Source organism: Triticum dicoccoides, chromosome 7A (genome assembly GCF_002162155.2).
Source record: "Triticum dicoccoides isolate Atlit2015 ecotype Zavitan chromosome 7A, WEW_v2.0, whole genome shotgun sequence".
In the NCBI taxonomy this organism is placed as follows: Eukaryota; Viridiplantae; Streptophyta; class Magnoliopsida; order Poales; family Poaceae; genus Triticum; species Triticum dicoccoides.
In genome coordinates, this window is record NC_041392.1 from 169,055,950 (window position 1) to 169,068,103 (window position 12,154).

Sequence of the window (12,154 nt, forward strand, 5' to 3'; positions counted from 1 at the left end):
CCACGGTCAGGTGGTGACCACGCGACGGGCATGCGAGTCTACGCGCTTTGGAGTTGGGGCCCTGGGCCACCGTCCAAACCACGACGTATCACCACCAAACCATGTATTTATGATTAAATAGATACTTATGTAACTAGAAATGATTTTTGGAAAAAATAAAGAGCAAACTATAAGGCAGCTGCAGTTCAAATTTGACACGTTTCCTACTAAATGGGCGAATATTTGTCTTTTTCACGAGAGGTGGATAAAAACTTTTGACACCCAACCATTTTGTCAATTGTGCATTCAATATGGCCTAGTATTTTAGAAAATTGATTTGGTCCAATTTTGCAACAAATATATGGTAGGCCCTTCACAAAAAAACTCATTTCGGGCACTCGGAAAATGGAAAATGAATTTTCCGTGCAAAGAAAATGAAAAATTCCTTAAGAAACATTTTTTGGAATTCCAAGATGCACCCTTGTGCATAATATGAGATCATTTGAACAAACTATGCCATGAATGTGGCCACAAGATTGATCATTTGGCTTGAAAGCCATGAATCTTCACGCATGATAGCTTATTTCTGAGAACATGTTTTTAAATTAATTGTCGTATTACAACTTTATTATTTTTCCTGGAAACTTGGTCACATATAATGACACAATGTGAAGGTTTTCCAATTGTTTGATTCTTTTTCAATTTTGTATGCCCGTTTCAAAATGCGATCAAAACGGCGGGCTTGACCGTTCCTAGCTAGTGGTTGAATCTTGGAAACCTTCTGATATTTCTCTTATTAAATAGATACTTATGTACCTAGAAATGTTTTTTGGAAAAAATAAAGAGCAAACTATGAGGCAGCTGCAGTTCAAATTTGACCTGGTTCCTATTAAATCGGCGGGAATTTGTCTTTTTCACCAGAGGTGGATCAAAACTTTTGACACCCAACCATTTTGTTAATTGTGCATTAAATATGGCCTAGTATTTTATAAAATTGATTTGGTCCAATTTTGCAACAAATATATGGTAGGTCCTTCACAAAAAAACTCATCACGGGCACTCGGGAAATGGAAAATGAATTTTCCATGCAAAGAAAATGAAAACTCCCTTAAAAACATTGTTTGGAATTCCAAGATGCACCCTTGTGCACAATATGAGATCATTGGAACAAACTATACCATGAATGTAGCCATAAGATTGACCATTTGGCTTGAAAGCCATGAATCTTCAAGCATGATAGCTCATTTTTTAGAAAACTTTTTTAAATTAATTGTCATATTACAACTTTATTATTTTTCCTGGAAACTTGGTCACATATAATGACACAATGCGAAGGTTTTCCAATTTTTAATTTTTTTGAATTTTTTATTCCCATTTCAAAATGCGATCAAAACGGCGGGCTTGGCCGTTCCTAGCTAGTGGTTGAATCTTGGAAAACTTTTGATGTTTCCTTGATTAAATAGATACTTATGTACCTAGAAATGATTTTTGGAAAAAATAAACAGCAAATTATGAGGGAGATGCAGTTCAAATTTGACCCGGTTCCTATTAAATCGGCGGGAATTTGTCTTTTTCACCAGAGGTGGATCAAAACTTTTGACACCCAACCATTTTGTCAATTGTGCATTAAATATGGCCTAGTATTTTAGAAAATTGATTTGGTCCAATTTTACAACAAATATATGATAGGTCCTTCAAAAAAAACCCATTTCGGGCACTCGAAAAATGGAAAATGAATTTTCCGTGCAAAGAAAATGAAAACTCCCTTAGGCAACATTGTTTGGAATTCCAAGATGCACCCTTGTGCACAATATGAGATCATTTCAACAAATATTTGGTAGGTCTTTTAAAAAAACTCATTTTGAGAACTAAAAAGTGAAAAGTGGTTTTTTCTGAAAAACTTATCTTTGATTTCGACCCATTTAGATGGTCATAAGGTCTTCGAATTGTTTGCTGCGTTTTGATTGGTCTATAAACATATCACGCGGATCATGGATTATACAACGTCAGATGCTCGAGGATCCAACGGCAGTCATCAACCCTTCCACACCAACCCTAACTCTGTTCTCGTGGTCATTTTGCATCCACCCCCCGCCTCCTTTTTTTCCCAATCCATCCCAGATCGAGAGAGAGCTCGTCTCCTTCCTTCCTCCAGCTCCCTCCAGATCGAGGAAGAGATCGCCGCCGCCACCTCCCTCCAGCGGAGCTCGCCGCCGTCCATGGCCTCCCCCACGCCCTCCTGCTCCGCCTGCTCCTCCTCCCTCGACGCCTCCCGCGCGCCGTTGCCGATTTCCCAAACCAGACCGTCTCCCCGGTTCATTCCTTCCTCCCCTCCCACCCACCCGCCTCGGCGCCGCCACCCAACTCGTATGATGATGGAGATTCCCTTCCGTTTCGCCCGCCGGTGTCACGGGACAAGTAAAACTGGCGGTCACACACAACACAACGACCACACGATCGATCGAGCTCGAGCCGACGGAGAGAAAAGCGCTCACTCCCACGAGGCCGGCCAGCGATGTATGCACACAGGTGCCGACCACGACCGCACCAGCATGGCCAAGTGGGATCCCACCTACCCGCGCTCCAAGCAGCGGTCAACCCCGCCCCGCCGCAGCCTCGTGCTGCGCCGCAAGCGCTCGTCCCGCCACGTCGCGTCGGGGCTCTCCGCCAAAGACTCCAGCGCATCCGGGGCGGATCTGGAGCTGGCGGCGCCCAAACCGCGACGCAGCATTGGCGGGTCCACGGACTGGAGGGCCGGGCTGCTGCTGCCGACCACCACCACAACCTCCTCCTCCTCCTCCGCGCGGAAGGGCAACGGCAGCCACGCGCATGCGAAGCGGGGCGCGCGGCTCGACGAGGCCGGCGTCGCGCACTTCCTTCCCGCGCTGGAGCGGGTAAGCTAATACGCTGGCCGTCTCTCCGTCACTCCATTTCTGTACCTCAATTTCGATCGCCTCGGCTAATGATGTGTTGGTTGGTTGCGCGTGCGTGCGCGCTCATACGTGGAAGAAGACGGTGGCGGGCGCGTCGAGGATGTTCGTGGAGAGGCACCGGAGCAGCCACGTGCAGCTCATCAGCGACATGGTTTAGCAGATGAGATCACCCAAGCTGCCGCCCGTCCACCCGCCTCGGCGCCGCCATTGCCGTTGGATGTTCAGTTTCTATCTATGAACAAGTATGCGTCACTTTTTCTTTTTGTTTGACCAAACTCAAGTCCCCTTTCTAAAACTGCAGCCAAGCAGTACTTGCTACTAGAATAATCCCATGAATGAATTCTTTGTTGTGGTCAACTCTTTCTCGTCTCTCTACTAGGATTCATGCACCAAGCCTAGAGTTAGAATTTTGTGTCAGACTGCTAGTAAATCAGGCTCTACTCTGTCCAATAGCAAGTTGGATAGCACCTGTAGTTAATTGCACGGACATATGGATTTTGGTTCATTTTGTACGTATGTTTGTTTGTTCATGCTTACGACTTTGGCTAAAACACGTTGGATGCCCAATTCCTATGGTGAACCTTTTGGTTCAAGCAAGCAAACTCATGTTCCCTTTCTATGACTGAAGCCAAGCTGTACCTACTACTGGCATAATACGATGGATTCATTCTTTGTTTGTGGTCAACTCTTGTCTGTCTACTAGCATTCGTGCGAGAACCTGAATGTTGTGTAGGCTGGTGTGATGTACTACCAGTAAACTTGTTGGTACTCTCTCCAACTGCAAGTTGGATAGCCTTGCAATTATTGTACAGACATGCATATGATTTTTGGTTCAATTTGTATGTATGTATATGCTTAAGACTTTGACTAAAACTAGTTGGATGTTCAGTTCCCCATGAAGGTGACCAATCCCTAGCAGTGCCCATTGGTCCTTCCTGTTAATTTCACCTCCTGTGATTTTAATATTTGTTTCTTGCTTTCCACAGCGACCAAGTTCTCTTAACAGCAGGACATCTGAGTTTGTCGTGGTGATGGCAGCTAACACGGAGCCGCTCGAAATCTCCTCGACCTCCCGTCATGTTTCTTGCTGACGGCAAGGTAGAAATTCTGTCCATATACATCATACTAATGCTAATTAATTTATATGTTGTAGCTTGCGTGATATGGTCATAGCAGTAACTGTTAAGCTCATAATTCTGTATGTTGTCTTCAAGTTTTCTCTAATATAGATTTATCAAATCTCTGTCTGAACTTCTCTAATAAAAAATGGTGCTAACTGTTAAAGCTCTTCGTGGTGACATGTTACTTTTACCAATACAATAATATATTAGCACTCAAGGACTGTTTGAGTGATAGGTTGTTCATACTATTAGAGAAGTGAACTGATTAAGCTATTGCTTTCCCCAATAACAAAAAATAAACACGGCAGTTGAACAACGTGTATCCCTTCACTTGGAAGCCTATGAAACTTTCTGTAGTAGCAGTGCAACACACTTTATATATATGTATGAGGCTGGGTAGTTCAAATATACTTTACTTCCTAACTCATTCATATATATGATGGAAATTGTGCAGGTTCCATGGTGCCAAGTGGCCTTTGGCCATCTTGAACTGGGACTCCAGTAACAAGTACATGTTGCTGCCACACTCAATATTTAAAGTTGTTTTCTTTTTCTTTTTGGAGAGATGTTAATCACCCAGTTTCCCTGTTAATAACCTGAGAACACTTGCCTGCTCCCCAACCCTCGCCCCAGCCTGCCGCTGCTGGCTTGCTGCGTGGCTGTCGCCGCAGCAGATAATTAGATTTTTGGGACTCTGTTTCTATGCTCTGCTCGATAGCATTTTGGATATTGATTGGACACGCTTTATATAAAACGATTTATCTTGTACATTGCTCTGCCTAACTTGTAGGAGTATACATGAAACCATACTTGTCAAATATCAATACTTGTCAAATATCGAGTATCACAGCTGAATAATAACGTCTTGTTTTCTGTTCACTGAATCAAAATTCTTCTCTCTTTTTACGATCAGTCCATCTTACAGCCATCAATAAGAAAAACACTTATCTTCATATTAGGATTATTATTTTCTTGTCTGCAGTATTATAATGTACATATGCTTTTCTGTTCACTGAATCACAATTCTTCACTCTTTTTACCATCAATCCATCTTCTTACAGTTGCATGTTTTTTTGGCTGTCCAGATGACCAAGCCCAAGGAGGAAGCAGTTGCTCATCACTGAGGACAAGTAACTCCAGCAGGTTGACGCCGTAGATTCATAGTGTACCTTCTATATGCCCATCCAGTTCTGTGATTTGTGTCTTGAAACCCCAAAACCCCATGCCCATGTGGGAGCTGAACCATAGTTTTTTGCTTGTGGAAAATAATATCCTTGGCTGAATCGACTTGAGGTGGTTTCTTCGAAATTCTTGGAAATGATTTGGTAGTTTATTTCGGCGATGAATTGTTTCATACTGAAGTTTACTGGTACATGTGTGGTTTGCTACTGTTGCTTCGTTTGGGTTGGGTTGGTTCCAGCGGGGAGATGTGCATGCACACTGGCAGCATGAGCTAGCAGCCATGGTTGCCAGCCAGCCACTGTTGCTTCGTTTGGGTTGGGTTGGTTCCAGCGGGGAGATGTGCATGCACACTGGCAGCATGAGCTAGCAGCCATGGTTGCCAGCCAGCCACCACCATGTAAATGTAATAAATGTGTGGCCTATCTAGTGTGTTGCTGATAATATGATTTTACGTCACTTGGCAGGCACCATAATCTGTTTTTTCCTCACTGTACTGTAGGAATAAATGTGTGGCCTATCTAGTGTGCTGCTGATAGAAATATAGATGGAAGATTTGTTGACTAGTTAAATTGAGCTTATTGTCAATTCTTCTTATAAGCTATGTTTGATGCTGCCTACAGGTTCTTATTCTTCTTTTTTTTGCATAGGTGAAGTATGAAGTGTGAAGCCGTGAAGCCTATCAGCAAGAGTAGCATATTATGTATTGTAATATCAGGCAAAGTGTAATATTGGTCAGAGTAGCATATTATGTATTGTAATATTTAGTGTTGTTTTGGATGAATTTAATTTGCTCTATAATCTGTTGGAAATATTGACTGTGTATATAATTTCAATACCTATGAAATGGAAACCTGACCAGGGGGACCCATTTATGAAAATTGGTTGACAAATTTTGAAATTTTTGATGTGTGGGTCCAATTGTGATATCAGCATGACAAGTGGGACCAATATGACCAGTGGGACCAGCGCAAAAATAACGTGGCTAAAAATAGAAAATTAATAGCAATGGCCCAGAAATTAGAAAAGCTGAATAGTTGGGCCTGGCCCATATAGCTGACAAAAATTAATAAGAAAAAAATATATATAAAAGGCTGAATTGTTGGGCTCAGCCGATGTAAAACACCGAACTAGACCGGGCTGAATCTTATTAACGACCTTTTCAAATTGGTCGCAATTTTAGCACGTCAGATTGACACCTCGGATCCTACGTGGCCTAGTCAGAGAGCTAGCGACCAAAACAGAAGGTCATAGAATCAACGACCTTTTGTTTTGGTCATGGAATTCCACGACCTTCTCACAGAGAAGGTCGTTAATTCCAGTTTACGACCACCAGCTTTTGACCTTCTATTTTTGGTCACAAAAAGGTCACAAATAAAAAACAATGACCTTTCAGCGACCAATAGTGATGGTCGCAAGTTGACATATTTCTCGTAGTGCAAAGCAGTATGCACGATAGCAATCGAATCTTAAATTAGAACAGTTGTTCTTGAGGTTTAAGCACTTGTTCTACATGAACAGAGTACAGTACGACACATGAATACAGTACTTAAAAAATGAGCTCATAGACCTTACCACATTCTTGATTCGGGACCAGTACAGAACAAGGCGTTCCCAGTCATCGTCCAGTAAATGTGTCTCAGGAGAACGTAAGGGAATTTGATGAGTTTCTTTGCCAGTGAAGTACGTTTTCTTCAGGTAATTACGATACTGCCACCAAGAATTCTTGAAGATAGCAGAGGTATTAGCATAGGTTACCTCATCCTGAGTTTCCAAATCGGTCCTTCTCTATAGAGAAAAATGGGAAAATTTGCTATATTATAACCATCATGGAGGTAGAATGTATGGGACAAAGAAAGTAGTTGCCATGAATAACATTACTTACACATAACTCCTGGACAAACACCTGCAACTGGCATTTCCCTTCATCTTCAGTATAAAATTTCCAAGATGGGAACATACGCACATAGGATTTAACAACATCAAATGCGATAGATGCTAAACTACGACTGGCTGGTTGTGCTTCCTCCACAGGAATAGGCGTACTAACTGGTGGAGTTGGGGTTCGCCGTGGTAGTACTAGCCCTTTGGGCACTGGAGCTGCCTTACTAACTTCTCTTGTTTGGGAGCTCTATGGTGGAGAGGGTGATGTGTCAATAGGAACTAGGTTACTATCTAATGGGGTTGGGGTTAGATTGGGTGAAGCTGGTTCTTTGACCATCGCAGTAGGGGTGCAATCTGCGAGAATCTGGGTTATGTGTGGTAGGGCTGGTTCTCGTGCATGTACAACTGGGGTGCTATCTCCACCAAGAGGTAGCACTGTTTTATTTGAAGACCGTGTTTTTACTCCGCTAGATACTGGCATCACCCGCTCCAATTCAAATGGCTGATAAATAGGAAACATAGTTGAATGTACAGACATTGTATTAGAAACAGATGCAATAAATAGTGTGGAAAAAAGAGGGCATGAAATAGTTGACATGTATATTGTTTAACTAAAATGGATAGCATGACATAATTTCACATATATGATGTCTATCTAAACTGGATAGCATAGCATAACATAATTCAAAGATATGATGAATAACTAAACAGGATCGCATGACATAATTCACATACATGTTATCTAAGCAATCAGGATCGCATGATTTAATTCACATATGTGATTTATATGCTAAACAGAGGGCATTCGATATGATGTCTGAACTAAGAACATGGTGTTGAATATTGTGTATATATATGATGTCTAAACTATGCAATGTAAGATACCATATGCATGATATGAGCAGTATAACCGTGCCAAGTTAGAGCATACACCTCGGTGGGGGAATAGGACTTGTCATCTGTCTCTGAATCCATCTCTGAGGAGCTATCGGGACCCAACAAGAGATCTGCTCCAACAGGTAGCACTGTCTGCTCTGAAGGCCTTGTTTTCACTCCAGATTTTTTCATCTCCCACCCAAATGGCTGATTCACGGGAAGAGTAGTTTAATGTACAAACATTGTCGAAAAATGGAAATGTAATGAAGAAAAGAAAGGGCAAGATATCATTCAAATATATGATGCCTGGTTAAACAGGATGGCATTGCACATTTCACATATATTATGGCTGGCTAAAAGACATGAGACTCCATAATTACCATATATGATATAGAAACTAAACAGGTGGCATTACAGAACATGTTTAAACTAAGCAGATGACGTATATGATGTCAAAAGTAGGCACTGCAAGGCAACATATGCATGGTATGACTAACATCATCATGCCAAGGTAGAGCAAACACCTTGGGGGTAAATAGGAGTGGTCAGCTGCGTCTGAATCCACCTCAGAATAGATATCTTCCTCTAGATTACAATCTGGAGAGGGGGAGGGTTTTCCATCAAACCCACCATGGAGCGATGTCTGCATGACATTGTATTGCCGCAACTCTTCTCTTTTTCTCTACATTTTCAGCATGACTGTGTACAATATCTGACATGCATACGAAAAAAATATGGTGAGATTATGTAAGGAGAGCATGCAGAAATCTAGAGTGACGGTAACAACCAGTGGATGGATCCGAAAATAATGATAACAGGCTGATGATTTGTTTAATTTAATAAAAAGATAGATGATGATTGCTTTACTATTTGTTTCCCACCCAAGATGAACAACATAGACATACCCCAGGTGAACCAGATATTATACAGAGATACTATTCATTGTTGTCTCGATATGTGCCCCATAACTAATTTAGAACTCAAGTTTGAACATTAATTTGGACCTGACTTGGAGTCTAAGAGATGAACATGACGATAAAGTAGCAGGTAATTTTAAGCAATGCATAACATAAGCATAAACAAAAGAGTGCGACCTCTCTTGTGGACCCGTGTACTCCTCAGGTTCATCTGCTGAGTCGATGATGGTGATGCCGTTGCGGTGGGTGCCGGCGGCAGGGAAGGAGATCTAAGGCAGCGAAATACGGTCGGGAGTCGTGATGTCTGGTTTGGTGGGTGCTTCTGTCGATGTAGCAGCTCAGGTGAGATGGACGATGTCGCGGCACGAGTAGGACAAACCACACAAAGTTTCCTTCGACACCTACCTGTAACTGAAGTAATTCTGTAAGGGCTCATTTGGCTTGCATGATTCTAAAAACATAGGGATAGGAAAAACACTGGAGTAGGATAGGAATGCACATGGTAAACAGAGGATTTGTAAACATAGGATTTCTGTCAACTTGGGTGTTTGGTTCACAGGAATTGGAAGAGCAGAGGAATGCGAAGAAACATGGCCAAAATAAAGTGAAACCATATGAAAGCGTGTACAGCTAGAATGTTATTCTGCCACTAATGCACTTGGTCTTATTTTCATGCATAGGATTTTGAAAAGTAGGTCTAGGTAGATGTTTTGCTCCATTCCTTTCAACAAAATGCATGAATAATTGAATAGTAGAGTGCCATAGGAAAATTTCCTATTGCTATGTTTTTTCGTTGAACCAAAATAGCCCTAATGGATCGACATGAATGTAGAGTAATAAGTGATGCAACAAGTGTACAACCTATTTGCCGTAGCCGTGTCGACCTTAGCATCACTGGGTTGGCCGCTGAAGAAGTTGAGGCAGAGGTGGCTATCAGAGGTGTGGAGGAAGATGTGAGGAATCTGTAGAAGGCGTCAAGGGCACTACTCTATTGTGATGGATCGTTCTGTCGTTGGAGTAGCTCCGGTGAGCCGTAAGACGTCAAGGCTGAAGCAGCACAAGACAGACATCCTTAATCTCAAGTGGTATTCTAATAGCATCTCTAATAGATGATGTAAAATAGATGTAAAATTTACATCACCAAAAACCACCTGACTACAACAAATGAGGTAAAAACTGTTGACTCTGAACTTAACAGTCGAAACTGAAATTTACTGTGGAATATGAATGTTACTATTGAAACTGAACGCAATGCTAGCGGAGAGGCACTTGATATGTAGTTTAGGGAGAGCCTGCAGTTCATCTTCAACCCGCACCCCCTGAGCCGCCAGCCAGCACCGGCCGAACAGCCGCCCCCCACACCAACTCCCCACCGCCGGTCCGCCATCGCCCCGGCCAGCCCTCTAGCCCCCCACCCCTCGCGCCGAGCTTTTTCTCTGGCGATCGCCACGCCACCGCCCCACCACCACGCCCCCATCGCCAGCAACCATCGCCCCCACCCTGAACCCTAAGATAGATAGTGGGGTACCTCTGCGGCGAGCCCCCCTCCCCCTGAAAATCGACTGACCCAAAAGTCGATTCAGTCGACTGAAGTGTAGCTAAATCGGAGCAGAGCTGCAGCACGAGCGAGGGGGAGAGCAGCAGCACCAGCGCGAGCGAGCGAGAGCTGAAGCAGAAGCAGCAGCAACGCAAGCGAGCGAGAGTCGAAGCAGCAGCAGCAGGTCCGGCTGGTATGGACGCCGCCGTCGAAGGGGCCTCACACTAGGGGAGAGCCGCCATGGAGATGTCGCTCGCGGCGCCGGCTTTGAGGTAGCCGCTCCATGGGGGTGCGGGATGGAGCACCATCGGCGCCGGGAGGTCGAGTTAAGGAGAAGGTGCGATGCGATGAGTGTACAACCTCTTTGGTGGCGCCGAGTAGGCCTCGGCTTTGTTCGAGGAGTCAGTGAGGATGCTGCGGTTCTGGTGGAGCTGGTTAAGGCGGCGCTATGGGGATGGAGTAGCCGCGATAGACGAGGCGATCATCAGAGCAACCCCTTAGAGGTGGAGGACGGGGCAGCTGAACCGGCGGGACGACAAGATGGACGACGGATCCTCATCCGGGGAGATGGATGAGGGACGTCGAGCTGTTGCGGTGGACGACATCGTCGGGGAAGAGGCTCCGGCTGGGCAGCAGTGAGGTGGCAGATGGAGGAGGGTGGGGTTTCGTGGCTGGAGCGGAGAGGTTATGGCGGCCTGGGATTTTGAATGGCGAAAAGGTGGCGATGGGAGGGGGAACCATGACTTAGGGACGCGGTTGTCCAAAATGTAGGGTGTGTTACAAAAGTACCCCCACCGATTTGAACTAGCGGCCCTTTCGGCTCAGGTTAGAAGGGGGATTTCGTGTGTCGGGATTTGACAGCTGGAGGGAGTTTTCGCGCGCGTTGTAATTTCAGGATAGCAAGGCGAGGGTGTGAAGGCACTAGTTTTCAGAGCACAATATCTTAATTTTCGGGATATAACAAGGCGCGAGTTGAATTTTAGGGACAAGCCTAACGTGTATTATTGTATTTGTACGTACCAAATCAATTCGCACTTCCCTCAACAACGAAAACGAAAAAAATAAAACTATTCACACCACACAAAGAGAGAGTCTTGTCCCGTTTTACTATACAAATGTCATTCAAAACAGAGTATGAATCCACGTTATGTCCAATTAAATTTTTTCGCTAGCTGTATAATGCATGTAACCTACTCATACCAACATTTTAGTACATTCTAAATGTTTATATTACCGCTGCAATTCAAACTAAATTCGAATTCTTTTCTCTATTTCAATAAGAATCTACAATCATGATTGTTGCCAATTTCAACCATCATTCATGTATTACCTTAACAACACGCCACAAGATTACTATAGAGATAGATATGAAATATGTGTACTATATGAACTCGAATTCAATTTTTTGAATACACTTGATGTTGATTCCAAATAATAGTACATTTGATGTACTAACTATATATATTCATAATCTAAACCATGTTCCATACGTACACCGTGTTTATCACACAAAGTATAGTGCCCCGCCCCCTACATTATGACAAGTATTTAGCCTTGAGCTGCAAAAGCCACACATTAGCCCAAATTATAATCAATGTTCTATATATTATATGTAGTACTAGCAAGATGCCCATGCGTTCCATGGAACATCAACATGATCAAGGGGAGGCCTTATTTGCAAATATGGAGAGGGGTGCGGGTATCTTTTTTCAAAATTGCCATAGTTTC

General features: G+C 43.5%; 1 protein-coding gene across 1 annotated transcript; it reads left to right on the forward strand.

Moving 5' to 3' along the window:
- The first annotated feature begins 2,531 nt into the window (after positions 1-2,531).
- Positions 2,532-3,069, forward strand: LOC119333337. Its single transcript, XM_037606267.1, has 2 exons — positions 2,532-2,872; positions 2,979-3,069. The coding sequence occupies exons 1-2, from the start codon at positions 2,532-2,534 to the stop codon at positions 3,067-3,069; spliced, it is 432 nt and encodes a 143-aa protein (XP_037462164.1).
- Positions 3,070-12,154: the final 9,085 nt, after the last annotated feature.

Bases quoted from the DNA above. Each gene is read 5' to 3' on its own strand.
- LOC119333337 (XM_037606267.1), top strand. From the start codon at position 2,532: ATGGCCAAGTGGGATCCCACCTACCCGCGCTCCAAGCAGCGGTCAACC. The intron at 2,873-2,978 runs GGTAAGCTAATA...CGTGCGCGCTCA, and splicing joins TTCCTTCCCGCGCTGGAGCG to TACGTGGAAGAAGACGGTGG.